At 34.6% G+C, this 18,871-nt stretch overlaps 4 protein-coding genes across 4 annotated transcripts; 2 read left to right on the forward strand and 2 right to left on the reverse strand.

Moving 5' to 3' along the window:
- Positions 1-1,983: 1,983 nt before the first annotated feature.
- Positions 1,984-4,238, reverse strand: LOC108855022 (WEB family protein At2g38370). The gene is made up of 2 exons (XM_018628706.2): positions 3,714-4,238; positions 1,984-3,482 (listed from the first exon to the last, which is right to left on the reverse strand). Exons 1-2 carry the CDS (start codon positions 3,894-3,896, stop codon positions 2,118-2,120), a joined length of 1,548 nt encoding a protein of 515 aa, XP_018484208.2. The 5' UTR covers positions 3,897-4,238; the 3' UTR covers positions 1,984-2,117.
- A 1,998-nt stretch (positions 4,239-6,236) lies between these two features.
- Positions 6,237-8,922, forward strand: LOC108855023 (peroxidase E5). Its single transcript, XM_018628707.2, has 4 exons — positions 6,237-6,529; positions 6,691-6,882; positions 6,971-7,139; positions 8,339-8,922. Exons 1-4 carry the CDS (start codon positions 6,302-6,304, stop codon positions 8,800-8,802), a joined length of 1,053 nt encoding a protein of 350 aa, XP_018484209.1. The 5' UTR covers positions 6,237-6,301; the 3' UTR covers positions 8,803-8,922.
- Positions 8,923-12,900: 3,978 nt separating this feature from the next.
- On the forward strand, positions 12,901-14,719 carry LOC108854338 (peroxidase C3). The gene is made up of 4 exons (XM_018627868.2): positions 12,901-13,195; positions 13,283-13,474; positions 13,565-13,733; positions 14,068-14,719. The coding sequence occupies exons 1-4, from the start codon at positions 12,968-12,970 to the stop codon at positions 14,529-14,531; spliced, it is 1,053 nt and encodes a 350-aa protein (XP_018483370.1). The 5' UTR covers positions 12,901-12,967; the 3' UTR covers positions 14,532-14,719.
- Positions 14,720-15,125: 406 nt separating this feature from the next.
- On the reverse strand, positions 15,126-17,438 carry LOC108854337 (uncharacterized). The gene is made up of 7 exons (XM_018627867.2): positions 17,262-17,438; positions 16,781-17,090; positions 16,559-16,712; positions 16,323-16,479; positions 15,904-16,092; positions 15,554-15,823; positions 15,126-15,477 (listed from the first exon to the last, which is right to left on the reverse strand). The coding sequence occupies exons 1-7, from the start codon at positions 17,391-17,393 to the stop codon at positions 15,382-15,384; spliced, it is 1,308 nt and encodes a 435-aa protein (XP_018483369.1). The 5' UTR covers positions 17,394-17,438; the 3' UTR covers positions 15,126-15,381.
- Positions 17,439-18,871: the final 1,433 nt, after the last annotated feature.

Consider the following 18,871-nt stretch of genomic DNA (forward strand, 5'->3'; position numbering starts at 1 on the left):
CTCATAATTGATTTGTCAAATAGCATTAATAATGTATTTGAATTAAGTTTTCAGTTCTGTGTATGAAATGACCTGAGATAAAGAAAGTCAAACAAACGATACGGGATCCAATAAATCACATCTGGACTTATATAGTATAAGTATAACTACTTTCCCAACAAAAAAATGCCAAGAAATTCAGGAAAATAGTTCTTAATAATACTAATATTTTTTGGTAGAAGAGACGATGACGTGTGTTCCATTGAACCCAAGTTCTTAAACTCGCATTCTCTATCTATAAATAACACTTTCTCTTCTCCTTCTTTCTCACTCCCTTCATCTTACCTTCACTTCCCTCTCTAAATCTTTTGTCACTTATTAATATAAACATCAGATAAAGTAGAGAAGAATCTGTAAAGCTCAGGAGGGATAGCGCCATCATGATCACTCACATCGATATTTTTGGCGCTGTCCATCCTGAGTTTCATTGGCTCTTCTTACTACAATGTAAAAGGCATGGACATACACCAAAAAACTTCGAAACTAATTTCCTCGAGTCTCATGTTAGCTCTCTTCATATCGCCACCATAAAGAAAAAAGGGTATCCAATTTTCTTTCTTTTTTGGTCTAATCAAAAAAAATTAGTCTCTAAAACAAATCATGAAGAGAAAAGATCTCGTTTTTAGTCTCTTTCCCCGGCAACATCAGCCACCGACGGGTAGGTTTTACTGTATACAATTAGTGTTATTATAACCGTTTTGGTAAAAATTGATTGATTAATGTGGGGACAAACTTTCTAAACCAATTATTGTGGAGAATTGGTGAAACCCCAATCAATAGAAATACAAATATTCTTCCATTTGTTAACCAAAAGTTACAATACATAAGTATTATATTTCCTTTTCTATTTTTTTTTCCTTTTTGATTTGTTAGGATTTACTTACTTTATAGTGCTTGTGCCTGTGGTTGGGGCCAGGGTAAGTGGGGAACAGATATGCTTTGCTGCATGAACCACGTGGATGAACATGCATATACACAGTTACATTTATTTTCTTCATAGGTTTAATTTTCAATCTTTTCATCATATTTCCAGTTTATATTATCTCCTTGGCCCCTGATGGTTCTTCTTCCACGTCGTCACTCCCTTATTCACACATATATAGTAATATATGTGTATCTTTGCATTAGAATTATGGGATATTCAAAGTAAAAGAGAACGCTGGTAAATAAATAACATTAGTTTCTAATTTAAATTCCATGTTTGTTTCTCAACTAGTCAAGTATCGGAATCCCCTTTGTATATTTCGTATTCATATACTTATGGTTATAACCACAAAATAGTTGCTCTATATGAATAAATTCCACATTTCACTTGTTTAAACCTTATATAATCATTTAGTTTGTCTTGAAATGACTTTTTGCTACCATACAGTTAAATCTATATTACCATATTGTACAGTCTGAAACGGTCCATTAATGAGAACTTTGATAAAAATAAAATATTTTCCAACTATTTCAGGGGATCATTAATGTTATTCAATAGTTATATATTTCATCTCACAATGATCCAAGTTAAAAACAACATGAAGTACTGCATATACATATACTCAGAAATTGAAAGCAAAGCTAAGATTTCTAGCATTAATACGATTTAAGTTTGTAATATGGCTACAATCTACAAAAACGTATTTCACATTCAAAGCTCAAGCTGAAGCAACTGTGAGGATAATACCTCACAAGGATGGACATAAGTATATGAACTCGGTCAAAGCTTTGGATGCTCATAAGTTTAGCTGGTGATAATTAACTCAAACAAAACAATCGGATCGAACGAGTAAGAGATAGGCTGATACAACCAATAAAGCCTATGCCTAAACAGAAGTCACGACTATGAATCGTCTAAGTTGTGTGTAAATTGGAAAAGTGAGCGATACAAGAAACAACCCCATGACTTGCACAGTTGCACATATAAGAGAGTAACGGTCGCAAGTCACTAGAAGGAAATAATGCAAGCAACGAAAAAAGCTATTTAAATGCCCATAAAAGTCCATAAAAGCCCAATAAAAAGCCCATTAAGGTCCAGGCACAAAAGAGATGTAAATTTACAGAACACAAGCCAAGTGTAAAAGAAAACACTATCACCTCAAGTTCAAACCAATCTTCTTGTTCTTCTTCTCTTTGTTTAACAACAAAACGATCTTAGCAAACCCGAGATTCTTTCTCTTTAGAGTCGTCGCTGATCTTTTCCCATTCTCCTTCCCTTCACACTTCTTGCTCGAAGCTCCATCACCATTGCTATTCTTTGCCAGCATCTGACCAAGCGACATCTTCCTCCTCTGGCTAGCAACATTCATCACGTCTGAATCCTCCGCAACAAGTAGCTTCTCGCTGAGTATTTCCCCTATCGACATCGTTGGCTTCAAGACAGGAACTGAAGATGACGATGGACCAAGAACAAAATCATACGTCAGATGCAGACCGTTTACATCCATCAGACTCTTTGTTCTCGTTGTTGTTGTTGTCTTGAACTTGGCAGTGTTGTTCACTGATGATCTTCTCCTCCTCTGTCCATTCTCTGACTTCCAGTTTCGTAGCGCCTCTTCTGATTCGAGTCTTGCAGTGTCGGCTCTCTCCACAGCTTCCTCCAATGCCTTCTTGCTGGTCTCAACTTCTTGCGCCGCTTCTTCTGCTCTCCTCAGAGTATCCATCTTCGAAACATTCGCTTCTTCGACTCTAGACATCGCATCTTCCACTCTCTTCCTCGCCTCTTCCTCTGCCTCTCTAGCGCAACCAGCGAGCTCAGCGTACTCTTCAGCAGAGATAGTCACAGTCACGGCTTCTTCGTCGTCGGTAACAGCCTTAACCTCTGCGATTGCAAGCGCCTCAGCAGCTCTAGCCGCTTCTTTGATCTTCCTAGCAGCAACCAACCTTATCTTAACCGTTTTGATCTTCTCTCTCGTGTCCTCAATCTCAGCCATTGCCTTCTCTCCTGCTCTCTTGAACTCTCGAGCTTCGCAGCTGAGTCTTTGCACCTCGTCAATCATTCTCAATGCGTTACTCTCAAGATCTTTCTCGCTGGTTTCACCCTTGGCTTCCTCTAGAGAAATCACTTTCAAAGACTTGTGCATAAGTCTCTCCCGCGTCTTCTCGAGCGCTTCCCTTTCCTCATTCAGCTGCTTGCTCAAGACCGCAACAGACCGGCGTAAACCGGAAAGATCCACCGTTCTCTTGCAAAGATTCATCTTTGCCTTGTTTAAATCATTCAGAACCACCACACAAGCAGGGTTGATACGACAGTGAACTTCTTCTTCTCTCAACGACTCTTCCTCTTCATGCTTCTTATTCTGCTGAAGCTTTGAGTAGAGTTCTATAACTGTGGCTTTAGTCGCCTCGAGCTCCTTCAACACCTCATCATTCTCACGCTCTTTCACTATTAGATCGTTCTGTAGCACAGCAGCTTGTGTCTTGAGCTCCGTCATTTCACCTTCTCTGACAGTTGTTTCCTACAGCCAACAAACATTACCTTCACATCATCATCATGAACCAGACATGATCAAAAAAAAAAAATCAATTCCAAAGTTATTTTTTTTTCGGAAAGATTTGTGTTCAATGTCGGTTTCAGACAACACGCTTTGCTAAGCAACGACTACTCAATTTTAACAACGGAAAAACCCTAAAAGTCGTAAACTTTTTCTTCAGACAAAACCTTTAAAAAAAAAAAGTGAGGGAGGAACCTGAACGGGTTCGGTATTGTGAGGTTTCCAGAAACCGAAACCGCCGAAACGATTGGTTGCTTCTCTGACTGACACGAACGGTGTGGAAGTGTCGATTTCTGCAGTGAAGGACGGATCCGAGTCAGGGTTTAAGTTTAAGCTCCCAGGCTCGACTGCAGAGTCCGATGGTGAGGATTCGGCCATAGTAAAGAGTTACGTAAGAAAGACAGATCGACCGTCGGAATGAGGCCAGAGAGTGAAGTGGGAAAAGAGAGAGAGAAGGAGAAGGGGTTTAGTTTTAGTCCGACGGAGAGTGGAAACAGAAGCTCTTGCTTTGAGATTGATACTCTGTTTTGAATGTGTCTAAAGACGTGTCAAAACGACACACCACTGTCGTCGTATTTGCAACGTACAGCCAGAGAGAGGGGGAAAAATAAACAAGAGTAGAAAAGTTTATATATTTTTTTTTGTTTCTCTCAGGCTCTTTAGATTAGATATGAGCAAACAATCTTCCGACGTTTTCTCTCTTGATCACGACTCTACTAGACTCGGACCATCCGTGAAATAATCAGAAAAGTGGAGAAAAAAGTTAAGTCAAGTAGTAGTAGTACAAATTGGGTGGATGATCGACTGTTAATATTGTTGATATGACGAAAACGGTTCAGTATTTAGTCCAAGGCTTTCTCACTAGAGCCGACCAAACATATAACGAGTCCTTACCAAAAAAAAAAACTGTGTTTTGATCTTGGTGAAAAGCTAAATATGCCTTTTGCCTTTGTCTTTTGCACCTCATCTCTTGATCTATCAAATTTACCAATTTTCTTTGCAAATATCACTTTCACATTCGAGACCCATATTTACCGAACGTAGCTTAAATATCCCATAATTCCAATATACGCATAATCCTCCATAGATCTAGTGTAAAGGATCCGGAAAATACAAATGCTCTCCCTCTCTCTTCATGTTCTTATGTAACACATACACAATCACCATTCACAAAAGACTCATACCTTACATAAGTGATTTGTTCTTTTTGTTCTTAACCAAAAATCTTTGGTTAGGTTCCGGTTTATCCGGCCGCTTTGGCCTTTCATATATTAGACGTTCCTTCCGGAAGAACCTCTACTACATTTTAAGTCAATAACTAATGCGTCAATGCTTACTTTTAAATTTTCTCACCTAAAAGATTATCTTTAGTCACGGTTCATGATAATACAGTAATCTATGTCGTGTCGCCAATTATTTGTCCAACTTCTCATTTGATTTTTCCTCCTTTTGTCCAGCCATAAAACTAATATTTCCATTTTGTTTTCATCTATGTTGTCTTCTATTTCATCTTACTTTCAGGAATGAGTAAATACATTATATTTCCCTTACACTACTTTATGAAATAAATAGTTTTCAATCTATTACGGGTGATAAATTGAAACCCTTTGTCCGCTTTGGACTCTTGTAAATAAGAAGAAAAGACAAGGAGCAAAAGTATTAGATTAGGTTAACCATAATACTATTATATAGACTGTATGGAAGTGATATATGAATTAGGTAGCTTTGTTATCTCAGATTAATTATCTTGGGCAAAATTTGATATAGTTTATCGATTTGTGAAGGTGGCTTCTGATTCTGTTCGCGTTATTCACGGGAGCGCAAGGATAAAATACAAGTGATTTGTATTCCGTAGTTAGATATTTTTTTGATCGAAAATATTTGATAATTAGGATAATATCCTAGTTAGGAAGGTTCTGGGAGGAAAATAGTATTTGCTAAATAAGGAAATAATCATATTAGTATATGATTATCAACCTTAACATAAAATATGAGGAGTCCATAAAGTTTATCAGTGGTGCTGATTTTTTCCAGTTCTTAAACCATTATTCTTAAGTTGTTTTCTTGGAATATATATATATATATATATTCATAAAAATTCAGAGATTAACAAGAACATGTTACTAACAAAAGAGTTTATCACATGATGATATACTGATACTATCATTTTTCCTGATAATTTCACATTTGATTTCAGTATCATACAATTTTATTTTTTATACTATGTACAGTTGACATTTATTGTCGTTTATAAACTATATATGGCTCATACCAATAATGTAAATCCAATTCTTATAGCAAATCATGTATGCCTTCAAATAGATATACAACTGAAATATAGCGGCATGGAGAACCATATCTCTTTATAGTACTATACGTCGATTTGTTCTTAATTAGTAAAACGACCATATCCGCAATGAAGAATATATTGAGTTGCTTAAAAATAAAGTTCTACTAAAATATACAATTGAAGTGAAATATGACCAGTTGCAACTTGTAAGGTTGGTTAATCACAGAGACAAATGCAATAAAAAAATAGTCGAGTATACTATGTGCAAAGAATTTGAGCACTGTCAAAAGAACCGGTGAATGTTAATTTTTAAAATAATTCTTGTTTCTCTTTCAACCACTCTGGTAAATAGATTGTTTATTGCACTAAAACAATACCTAATCCCTTTAATAAAACGATAGAAGAAAACACTCAAGCTTCTCTATATAATTCTCCTTCTACGCTAGGCTAATTCACCATCACCCACACACACAACTCAAATCAGCTTAGGAAAATGAGGTTTTCTCCTTCGTTTTCTTGCATCATGGGAGCCCTAGTATTGGGTTGCCTTCTCCTTCAAGCATCAAACTCTAACGCTCAACCACTAAGTCCTGATTTCTATTCCAGAACATGCCCGCGTGTGTTCGATATCATTAGGAGGACCATCGTTGCTGAATTACGATCCGATCCTCGTATTGCCGCTAGCATCCTTCGTCTTCACTTCCATGACTGTTTTGTTAATGTAAGGGACTTACGTACTCAACATATCTTTTAATATGTTATTATCCATGACGTGTCATGTACAAAAGTACTTTTACGTAACCATATACATATAGAAAAAGACTAAAAGAATGTTTTGAATTAGTTTATACATTGGTCATGTAATGTACTATGCTTTTATAGGGTTGTGATGCATCGATCCTGCTGGACAGTTCCACATCTTTCAGGACCGAGAAAGATGCTGCTCCAAACGCTAATTCGGCTAGAGGGTTTGACGTCATAGATAGAATGAAAGCCGAGATTGAGATAGCGTGCCCAAGAACAGTTTCTTGTGCAGATGTTCTTACCATCGCTTCTCAAATATCAGTGATTTTGGTATGTACATACTTGCATCAGGACTTATATGGATGAATTAATCGAAAATATTATAAATGGTGACGTAAGTGTTTTATGTCATATATAGTCAGGAGGTCCAGGGTGGCAGGTTCCATTGGGAAGGAGAGACAGCTTACGAGCTTTCTTCGATCTGGCTAATACAGCTCTTCCTTCTCCATTTTTCACACTTGCTCAACTTAATGCAAGTTTTGCTGCGGTTGGTCTAAACCGCCCCTCCGATCTAGTCGCTCTTTCTGGTAAGGTTTTCATTTTGTTTCATATATATACGATCATCGAAAATGAACTCTGTATCTAGATATACTCAGGGGCGGACGGACTTATACGTATATGGATTCACGTGCCCTCTACTTTGCTTTTTTTTCTTATATAATCTATGTCAATTTCATTGAACTGATTTTATTTTGGTGAACAAATAAGAAAAATGCCCCCAATTAAAAAGGTTTTTGTTTTGTTTTTAGCGTTATGCTCCCGATTAAAAATGTTTTATGGATTTATTGCTCGTTACACTTTTATCTTTTATATTGATACTTAGCTAGATTCACTTATAAGCTCTTATAAGTATGAAAATTACAACTTAAATATCAAATTACAGTTATTTATTAGAAATACTCCTTCCGTTTCGATTTAATTGTCGTTATAGGGAAAAAAATATTTTAAAATAAGTGTTGTTTTAGAATTTCAATGCAAAATTTACTAGAACGGTTCTCAATTTTTTTTTCTATTGGTTGAAATGAGGTTAGATGTATAGATAATTGTTTTTTTATCTTGAAAATATACAAAATAATATTTTTTTAATTGTGTATGCATAAAATTAAAACGACAATTAAAATAAAATGGAAGGAATATCTATTATTTAATTTATAAAATAGAAATAATTTGCTTTTTGGCGTTTAGTAATTATAAATGCGGATATTTTAAAGAATCTGTTATTAATAAGTAACCACAAAATTGTTTATGAAACAGATAAAAGACTAAAACCCAATATGTTATATATAGTCATTTGATAAATTTTGATTGCGTATTTTCTTCTCTCCTAAAACGTTGTAATACTATAGATCATTTTTTCTACTATATAGTATATTCTATAAAACAATAATAATGCATACTGAAATAGTTTTACTGGTTAAAGTTTCAAAGCCGAATCTTCGCATAAGATTCTTTTGTTTTTTATCAACAAGATATGTAGTATTTAAAAGATTTTTTATAAGCAAGGAATAATAAGTCAATATGAGTTAAGGAAGCCATTTGCTTGAAATACATTACCAACAATATATTATGACAAAAGAAAAGACACAAACATAAATATCTCCATAAATTTTCTTTCTAGCACGTGATTTTGAATAACAAGATGAGTTTATGAAACGACAAGACTTGACTCATCATTTTGATTGAACATATAAAATGTATCTGAACCATTTTTGTCAAAATTGCATAGGTGGTCACACATTTGGAAAAGCACAATGTCAATTTGTGACACCTCGTCTCTACAACTTCAATGGTACCAATAGACCTGACCCTAGTCTCAACCCAACTTACCTCACCCAACTCCGTGGATTGTGCCCTCAAAACGGAATCGGCACTGTTTTGGTCAACTTCGACCCTGTGACTCCAGGTGGTTTCGATAATCAGTACTACACCAATCTTCGTAACGGGAGAGGACTGATTCAGAGCGATCAAGAACTGTTTTCAACCCCACGAGCATTTACGATTCCACTAGTGGAGCAATACAGCAACAACAGGCTCGTGTTCTTTCAAGCATTCGCCGAAGCAATGATTCGGATGGGAAATCTCAAACCTTTGACTGGAACTCAAGGCGAGATAAGACGGAATTGTAGGGTTGTAAACTCAAGGATCAGGAGTGTGGAGAATGAGGATGATGGTGTTGTGAGTTCGATTTGATCATGCTGGGGATATGAATATGTAAGAAAATATAAAAATGAGTGGGGAACAATATATGTATTTCGACTAAATAAATGTTCACACTAGTTATGAGATTACTATGATATCTGGTCTTAAAAATGTGCCTTGAGCAACCCGTTTTTTTACCCTTGACTTGATCCGTCCCAAGTGCAAGTGGGTACAAAATAAATTTACTTGTATATACACTTGTGTCTAACATATACTTGGTCAACTAAATACCTGCCCAAATTCAACATACATGCGGATTACCCACTATATTCGTTACTCATTTAGCTCAAATAAAACTTGAATTTCAAGTCTTTACCTTTTTTAAAAAAGTCCATGTAGATGATAGTTGTAAGTAGGGATGTTAAAACGGATAAATCTGCCCCACTTAAGTCCACCATGTTTAATACCCCTTCATTTACAACTTGTAAGTGAATGACATTCCTATTTACAAAGAAAAAAATCCAGTCCTCTTCAAGCCTGAGAGTAGGGCTGGGCAAAAAATCCGAACCCGAAAAACCGAACCGAAGCCGATCCGAAAAAGTAGAACCGAACCCGAACCGAAATTGATTAAATATCCGAACGGGTTCAAAATTTTGGTATTTAAAGAACCGAAACCGAACCCGATCCGAACCGAAATATTTTGGGTACCCGAATGTATCCGAAATAAATTTATATACTTAAATATATACATTATTTTTATATGTAATGTATATTAAAAATATTAAAAATATATAAGATACCTTTAAGTTTTCCAAAATACTCGGAAAATATATGCAAATAGTCAAAAGTAAATGTTTAAAATAGCTAAAGTATACTGAAAACCCAAAATAGTTAAATATCTATTGATTTTTTATGTAAATATTCAAAGAAAACTAATTTATATGTTAAATTAAGGTATTTTGACATATATGTTATGAAAATTTATATGTAATATATTATATTTCTTATAGATTTTGAAAATTTAAAGTATATAATGAATTTTGAAAATTTAAAAACATTTTAAATGGGTTATCCGAACCCGAACCGAACCCGCAAAGATCCGAACCGAACCCGAACCGAAATTTAGAAATATCCGAATGGGGCTGAAATCTTTGACCCCGAAAACCCGAAACCCGAATGGACTGAACCGAAACCCGAATGGGTACCCGAACGCCCAGCCCTACCTGAGAGTCTGAGACTGATGCTGGTCAAAAGTGAGAGATTTTTTTTTTAATCTCACATTGCTTGTGTATGATAGATAGGCATGACGCATCCCCCTTATAAAAGCTTTACCTTTCATGAATCTAGACTCCCCTCATAGATTAAAAGTGTTGAATATATTAAATTAATATCATCACCATGAATCCTATTAGTCATGTTGGGAAGCTCTAGCCGCCATTGGAATAGAGATAAAAAATATATTTTTGGCTAACTGTTTCGGCGACTTCTATAACGCCGGAGCTATATATAATTTATATTCAGATGCTTGCGTTAATTTACAAAACGAATATTTGTATGTAATTTACATCTTTTTATGGTGGCTAAGTTTGGTGAATGTTTTAGATGTATGACGTAGAGATGGTGGTATGTTGGCGTTTTTATAATTTGTCTTACAAATCTAATTTGTGGTAGAAAATGTTAATATAAAAAGAAAGATAGCCGAAATCGTAAGAAGATCTTTATTTTTTTGCTTAAAAAAGAGGAAGAAATTTGAAACCTTAAAGTTTCAAAATAATATTTACTGATAACTCTTCTGAATCTGATTCAAGAGATGAACAAGATTTGGATTAGATTGAAACTATGATATTAGGATATTTGATTTCTTCTGGGTATACGGTGATGTCGATTAATACTTTCTAATAAGTAATTTTCAATGTCCGATAACATTAAACTATTATAAATTTTAATAAATTTAATTAGTTAGTTGCTTAGAAAATAAGTAACGGGTCAAACAAAACTAAGTAATTAACTTTTGTTTTTGATATTTTAAATTTGTAGTTGCAATTTTTTTTAAATCTTACTTTTATTATTTGTCTTGATCAATCGCAAGTGTTTGGTTTTATGGCAAATACTGGTCAAGTTAGGGATGTGGTCCTATAAGAAATATTAGACAAAGATAGTGGAGACAACGATAACGGTGATGATAAAAGTCGTTGGTGGTTTAGATTCTTAGTTTAGAGTTTTGATGCCTTGGTGGTTTGAGTTTTAGTATACGTTTTGTTTCATGGCTTACGAGTTTAGGTTTTCTTTTAAAGTTTTGTTTAATTGAATTTTAAGCTTTCGATTAGTATATTCATGTAACATATAGATACACATATCTAGAATAATATTTTTACAAAAAGTTGAGTTCAAAATTGATAATATAGATAAACTCGGTTTTCTGGTTTTGGCCGAAAAGCTCGGTTTTCCGGTTTTGACGGAAAAACTTGACTTTTTAGTTTTGGCGGGAAAACTCGGTTTTCGGGTTTTGGTCGAGAAATTCAATTTTCTGGTTTTGGCCGAAAAATTAGGTTTTTCGATTTTGGCGAGAAAACTTGATTTTCGGTTTTGGCCGGAAAACTCAGTTTTTGGATTTTGGCGAAAAATTCAGTTTTTCGGTTTTGGTGGGAAAACTCGGTTTTCCGGTTTTAGAAGGAGAAATTCGGTTTTCCGGTTTTAGAGAGAACATATCAAAATGCTCTATCATGTAGAAAATCATATAACAGTAGAGCATTTTGATATGTTCTCTAAAATGTGAGAGAGAGAGAGAGAGAGAGAGAGAGAGAGAGAGAGAGAGAGAGAGAGAGAGAGAGAGAGAGAGAGAGAGAGAGAGAGAGAGAGAGAGAGAGAGAGAGAGAGAGAGAGAGAGAGAGAGAGAGAGAGAGAGAGAGAGAGAGAGAGAGAGAGAGAGAGAGAGAGAGAGAGAGAGATTTGCTTTGGCGGCAAAAAAATTAGCTTTAGAAATTAGATAATTTTTTTTTTAATTTTTATGATAAATTAAGGGTATTACCGACTTTTTACACTTTTGGATGAATTTAGTGTTTCTGGAAACGTTTAAAAATCTCATCCAGAAATCAAGAAATATCTGGATGAGTTATGAAAATATATCTGAATGTTGCGTCCAACTTAACCTCTATTTAGCATTAAACGAACATCGGTCCGCGTCTGCGTCTGGATGCCGCGTCCAGATCACGAAACGAATATGGCCATCAAAATTGATAATATAGATAATCATGACCTATAAAATTAGTTTCTCGATTAAAAATATTTAATTGGATTTGTAGGGAGTAAAAAGTCCATAGCTACAATACAAGTGCTTGGAGTATAATTGTATTTTGAGTTGATTACTTTATTTACTTATAACGTATTATATATATATATATAATAAACGGTGAATTTATAACTGATCTATTATAATTTATTATAAAAGCAGGTCATAAATATTCGTTTTATATTTTATCTTTACTTGTATCATAATAAATCATCTTTTATAATTATATTTTTAACTTATTTTATTATTTGATGAGTTGTGTTCTTTCATTATAATTTCTGAGAAACAACTGCTTTTGTATATTGCTTCTTTTTAGCATTGATGTCTTTTAACTGTGTACTAGATTATGATTCATCCTTTCAAAAGGTATATTTTTTGTTTAATTTTTTTTTGAAAAAAATAACTTTTATATTTAGATTTTTATATAATCAAATTTTATTTTAATATTAATTTAGTTTTGATATAATAGTCCCTTAAATAAATGAAATACATTATTGGACCAAACATTTATCAATTGAACATATCCTATTTTAATAGAATAGATATTTCATGCATTTTTTTGCTAATTTGTGCTTATAATTTTCTATATATAGTATATGATTATTTAAAAATCGGTAATATAAATATAATATATTACTAAATACTAAGATTACAAAAACAAATATTCATGTGATATACATCGCCACAGTTCTTCCTAGGATTTCCGAAGGTTTTGAGTCTTAGTATAGTAAGAACAAATTATAACTTTCCCCTTCACTCTAATAAAATATTAAAAATTGTCCTTAAAATATACCTACTAGTCTAATACTATAATAGAAGAAAACACTCGGGCTTCTCTATATAATTCTCCTTCTACGCCTTAGATAATTCATCCTCATCAACGCTCACAACTAAAATCATCTTTTGCTTTCTTCCTGGAACAAAAAAATGGGGGTTTCTCGTTCATTTTCTTGTAGGGCTATGGGAGCCCTAATATTGGGTTGCCTTCTCCTTCAAGCATCAACCTCCAATGCTCAGTTAAGGCCTGATTTCTATTTCCGAACATGCCCGGGTGTTTTCCTTATCGTTGGGAAAGTCATCGTCGAAGAATTGGGGAGTGATCCTCGTATTGCTGCTAGCCTCCTCCGCCTTCATTTCCATGACTGTTTTGTTAACGTATAAAGACTTACTAAATATTTAACCTTTTTTATATAAATAGAAGTCTATGACGTTTTTGAATTATTATGTAATATGATATTGTAGGGCTGCGATGCATCGGTCCTACTCGACAATTCCACGTCATTCAGGACCGAGAAAGAAGCTCTTCCGAACTTAAACTCGGCAAGAGGGTTTGATGTTGTAGATAGAATGAAAGCCGAGATTGAGAGAGCTTGTCCAAGAACAGTGTCTTGTGCAGATGTTCTCGCCATCGCTGCCCAAATATCAGTGCTTTTGGTATGTACATATCTACATGATCATAATTTATATGGAAGAATTAATCAAAAAATGTTATGAACGTTGACGTTAGTGTTTTGTGTTATATAGTCAGGAGGTCCATGGTGGCCGGTTTCACTGGGGAGGAAAGACGGGTTCGAGGCTTTCTTTGATCTATCTAATACAGCTCTTCCTTCTCCATTTGCCACTCTTGCTGAACTCAAAACAGTTTTTAGTGACGCTGGTCTAAACCGCACCTCAGATCTAGTTGCTCTTTCTGGTAAGTTTGTACGTTTGTGATGAAAAGTTTTTTGGTTTATACGATTTAATTTAATAATAACAATTCGTATATTGAGTTCTGAACTTCTGATGACTTTCTTGTGCAAGGTTTCAAGTTTGAATCATGACAAGATATTTAGCAATATATATTAAAATGTGTTTTTAGTCATAGGAATTGGTCAATACACACAATACTATAAAGAAAATCCATTTGCTTGAAATACATGATGCCTTAACCAAAGTAGTATATATATTATATCCATTAGCATATGGTAACAGACAAAACGTGACTCATAGAGAAAATCTATCTAATCATTTTTGTCAAAATTGTATAGGCGCTCACACATTTGGAAGAGCACAATGTATAGTAATCACACCTCGTCTCTACAACTTCAACGGTACCAATAAACCTGACCCAAGTATAAACCCAACTTTCCTCACCGAACTCCGTAATCTGTGCCCTGAAAACGGGAACCCGACAGTTCTAGCCAACTTTGACCGAGCGACTCCAAATACTTTCGATAGTCATTACTACACCAATCTTCGTCAAGGGAAAGGTGTAATCCAGAGCGATCAAGAACTCTTCTCGACTCCAGGAGCCGACACAATTCGACTGGTGGAACTATACAGCAAAAACACGTTCGAGTTCTTTACGGCATTCTCTAAATCAATGGTTCGAATGGGAAAACTTAAACCTTTGACTGGAACTCAAGGCGAGGTAAGACTGAATTGTAGGGTTGTGAACTCGAGAACTAGGGGTGTGGAGAATGAAGATGATGGAGTTGTGAGCTCGATTTGATTATGTCGAGGTTATGGATATGTAAGAAAGTATACAATGCGTGGGGAACTATATATGTATTTAGACTTAATAAATGTCGTATCGAGTTTTGTATTAAAAATAATGAAAGTTGGCAAAAAGTTGACACTTGTAATTCTTGTTTGATTTCTATTTTCTGATTACTAAAAAAGTTGTTTTCCGTAGTGCAATGACTCGTCTTGTAATACTTTAAACTAAAACAAAGGAACGGAAAACGAAAACAAAAGCCCAAACGGAAAACTACACAAACGCACAATTTAAAATTGATATAAGCAGTTTGATCCAATGTGTTATATTATTGAACAAAGTCTATAGCCCTTCCATGAATGTTCTTACATAACTAGGTGTGTTGGTCGGTAAAGGAGGCTAGGCTACTTTGGAAACGTTTATAGAATCACACCACCTCTGAGGAAGATGCAGATTATCTCGTGGTAGCTATGGACTACTCGATGTCCAGGATGTGAAGAAAACACACTATTAAAGACAAAAGTGAATTATAATAAGTTGTGCTTGCAACAAACCAAACTGATTGATGAGCCAATATCTCGTTGCTTCTCAATCACATATGTTTACATATTATACAACCTTATTTTCTTATATTTCATGTCTAATACAAATACAATGCAATCTTTGTTTGTAGTTTGAAACTGATTAACTGAGTCATGCATACATGAAATTAGGTGCAGCAAACGCACAACTTCTACTTATTTTATCTCTTCTTTCACACGCAAGCTCAACCCTTAATACCCCTTAACATTGTTATTGTACTAAAAGCAGGAGAAAGTAAAAGAGAAACCCAATAGTATTAGCAACACCACACGGTTCTTTAATATTATGTAAGAGATGCATCACAATGCATGAAGTCCCATAAGGTTCCAAGAGTAACTCGAAGCATTTCCAAAACACAACCCCTCTCAATGTTCTGCTCCTGCAGACAACAAATGTACTAATCCCTATAAGCCTCACTTCCAAAAGAGATGCAATACAAAAGCATGATAATGTACCTGTAACTTAGTGTTGACATCTTTAAGTACTAGAGTCACCTCCCTCTTGACTGCTCCTGTTCCAGTCCTTTCATTGAACCTATCAGTCTCTCTAACCCTAAGCCTGAGAGTCTGGTTCTTGTAGATAGTAGCTCTAACGTGACAAACTTCAAATATTCTGTATCCATCTCCAGATGAAGATTTACCAAACGGCCACCTTAAACCGCCTTTCACATTTGGATCAACAGTTGCTGAATCCAGTAGCTCTTTAATGTCACTTATCTCTTTCTCCTATACCAACCATAGAAAGATCACACATCATAAGTTCAAGAGAGGCTATCCAGAAAAAGTATATATCAAACTCAACTCACGGTGAGAGCAGTCATTTTCCTTTTGGCAGCTAGCATCAGCCTCATGTCGACACTCTTATCAATGCATGACATATCAACAACCAAATGCCTTACAACGTCAAGCTCGGCCTTGTACATACTTAGCCTTCCATTTTCCTTAAAGGTACACTTACAGTTGATAGTTTCAGTGGGGCGAGTATTATGCGATACCTGAGAGAAAAAAGCCATATACAACAAATTAGTATATCATATACTAATGATCTCACATCGGAAATTAGAAAAATAATTAACTAATATATACAAGGATAAGATCAATCTACTTATAACTAATTGGTTTTAAGAAAATCCACTGATAGTGTTACAAAAAAAAGGGTCCATTGATAAACATGAATTTAACAAATGCCTTTCAAAGGATACATCTAAGAAAACAAAACAAGTACCTTCACAGTGTATGTTTCCTTTTCCAAATCAATAGAGAATCCATGGTTTGGTACCACATTAGACATTATGTGTTGCAAGTTAGAAGTTGGGACATCTGTAGAGAACATCTTCTTCAAGTTTTTCTGTGAGAATTCAGCTAGAGGACCAGGTTTCCTCCTGGTTTTATGTTGTAATATGTCAGAAAAAGAGAAGTTTTGTACACAACAAGATGTAGATTAGACCCTGGATCGCTTACTTGTAGAAGAGAATTTTACCAAACCTAGCAACCAATCTCAATACATGTTGATTCTCTTCTACCGAAGTCTTAGCTCGCTCATATGCCAACACAAGATCCTCTTCCACCTTCTCTGCTATTAACAGCCACTGTGTTCTCTCTTCTTGCTCGCTCACTTCAGTTATCACACGGTGTTGTAAGTTACAGCATTTAGATGACAATAGCACTAACAAAAACACAAACCTTTTTGGGAGTCGTTGTTCATCAGTACTAAAGGCCGTTCTCCATCTCTGCATTCAGCAGAATCCGAGGAAAAGGGTACAAGATCAACGGATGCAGGAAGCTCATCCTTGATTCCATTAGAACCAACAAGAAGCCATTTGGAAATGAAATTTTCTGAACAAGTAACACGGTTGATTTTATCATTGGTACTCTTGTAGTCATGGTTGTTCTTGAATTTTGTAACGAGAGAATCTGGAACAGGGGAAGGTCTGTTTGGATCCTTTGAATGTCGCTTATGTGGAGGAATATAAGACATATCTGCACTTGAAATCTGAAAGTCAACAAAAAAATGGTTTCAAGTTTGAACAAGCCAGAAAATAATTAGTAGAAATCATATCTTGAAAAATTATAGAGACGACCACAAGATAGATCCAAAGAAGCGACAAGCCTAGAAGAACTTAAGGGAATGAAAAGTAGAATCCTATGAAAAGTAGAATCCTACCTCTCTTCCACCACAATGTCTTGCCAATGTTTTCTTCAGAAAGTAAACTAACTCCAACAGACTCCTAGCCTTAACAATGGACACATCGGTAAATTGTGTTTGGTTTCGATGCCCATAGCACATGTCAATCATGTCTATCAATCGTTCTTTTCAGTTTTTTTTTAATGTTTGACTTGTTTGGAATTATAATTAAAAAAAAAGCATTATTTCACACCAACAAAAAGCAGTGGAAAAGCAGTGGAAAAACAAAAAGCAGTGGAAAGTAAAAGAGAAACCCATTAGCACATCTTCAATACTTTACAACCAGACAAAACTTTGAAATATTAGTGCACCAGGAAAGTGAGAAAATTCAGAAATCAGATCTCTTGGGCCATTTGGGCCGATTAAGAAATCAGATCTAATTCTTATTTTTTTCTCCAAATTCATATAATTTATTTTCAACAATTCTTAATATTTTGTGTAGTGAACAAAAATTAATAACTTAATTATTATGTTTTTTCTTTTTAATATAATTTAAGCATTCATAAAAATTTGAATTTTTTCATTGAAAAGTATAAATCTTTATTAAAAGTATATAATTTTTTATTAAAAAATTAACCACATAATAAAATTAATATATCACAGTTATACCAACTTAATTCATTAAAAATAAAGTTTAATTTTCTAAACATAAATACGCATTAGACATAGACGTTCGGATACCCATTCGGGTACGGATCGGTTCTTTCGGATATCGAGTTTTTCGGATTTTGAAATTAAACCCCATTCGGGTTTTGAAATTAAACCTCATTCGGATATTATAAAATTTTGGGTCGGGTTCGAGTCGGATATTTCCGGATCCGGGTGGGTTCGGTTCTCATGCATAAGAACCTGCAAAATAACCAAATAACCAAAGTATCTAACGGGTTCGGTTATTTGTACTCAAAATAACCAAAGTATCTGATTCGGTTCAAATTTTTGTATCCAAATTATTCAAAAGAAACCAAAATATACATTTTATACAGTTTTTTGGTAAACTTTTATCCAAACTATCATATTTTATCCAAAAATACTCAAAAGTACCGAAAATAACTACTATAGTTAACTTATAATATTAATTTAAAATTAAAATAATTATAAATATAATTATAACATATATTTTTAGATATATTTCAGATATCTTCGGGTACTCATTTGGTTCTCGGTTCGGGTCGGATTCGAGACCGGTTCTTCGGATATAGCAATTTAGAACTCATTCGAATATTTACTCCGGATCTGATCGGGTTCGAGACCCTGATTTTCGGGTCGGTTTCAGGTTGGTTCTTCGAGTCCGGATATTGTGCTCTGGCATATACTCTTTTAAAATGAAATACGATAAAGAAAAATAAAAATTTAAGTCTTTTATAAAAAACAAATATATAAAAATATGACATTTACTAAATATTTGTCAATTTTAAAAAAAAATAAAAGAAAATAAACCCGCGCTTTGAAAGCGCGGGTCAAAATCTAGTTATAATTAAAAAAAAAGCATTATTTCACACCAACAAAAAGCAGTGGAAAAGCAGTGGAAAAACAAAAAGCAGTGGAAAGTAAAAGAGAAACCCATTAGCACATCTTCAATACTTTACAAC

Source organism: Raphanus sativus, chromosome 4 (genome assembly GCF_000801105.2).
Source record: "Raphanus sativus cultivar WK10039 chromosome 4, ASM80110v3, whole genome shotgun sequence".
NCBI classification, from domain to species: domain Eukaryota; kingdom Viridiplantae; phylum Streptophyta; class Magnoliopsida; order Brassicales; family Brassicaceae; genus Raphanus; species Raphanus sativus.

Excerpts from the sequence above, each read along its gene's own strand:
- LOC108854337 (XM_018627867.2), bottom strand. The coding sequence starts at position 17,393 with ATGATTGACATGTGCTATGGGCATCGAAACCAAACACAATTTACCGAT. Across the intron at positions 17,091-17,261 it reads GACATTGTGGTGGAAGAGAG|ATTTCAAGTGCAGATATGTC; the intron begins GTAGGATTCTAC and ends GTTGACTTTCAG. Across the intron at positions 16,713-16,780 it reads GAACAACGACTCCCAAAAAG|TGAGCGAGCAAGAAGAGAGA; the intron begins GTTTGTGTTTTT and ends TGATAACTGAAG.
- LOC108854338 (XM_018627868.2), top strand. The coding sequence starts at position 12,968 with ATGGGGGTTTCTCGTTCATTTTCTTGTAGGGCTATGGGAGCCCTAATA. Across the intron at positions 13,196-13,282 it reads TCCATGACTGTTTTGTTAAC|GGCTGCGATGCATCGGTCCT; the intron begins GTATAAAGACTT and ends ATGATATTGTAG. Across the intron at positions 13,475-13,564 it reads CCCAAATATCAGTGCTTTTG|TCAGGAGGTCCATGGTGGCC; the intron begins GTATGTACATAT and ends TGTGTTATATAG.
- LOC108855022 (XM_018628706.2), bottom strand. The coding sequence starts at position 3,896 with ATGGCCGAATCCTCACCATCGGACTCTGCAGTCGAGCCTGGGAGCTTA. Across the intron at positions 3,483-3,713 it reads ACAATACCGAACCCGTTCAG|GAAACAACTGTCAGAGAAGG; the intron begins GTTCCTCCCTCA and ends TGTTGGCTGTAG.
- LOC108855023 (XM_018628707.2), top strand. The coding sequence starts at position 6,302 with ATGAGGTTTTCTCCTTCGTTTTCTTGCATCATGGGAGCCCTAGTATTG. Across the intron at positions 6,530-6,690 it reads TCCATGACTGTTTTGTTAAT|GGTTGTGATGCATCGATCCT; the intron begins GTAAGGGACTTA and ends ATGCTTTTATAG. Across the intron at positions 7,140-8,338 it reads CGATCTAGTCGCTCTTTCTG|GTGGTCACACATTTGGAAAA; the intron begins GTAAGGTTTTCA and ends AAAATTGCATAG.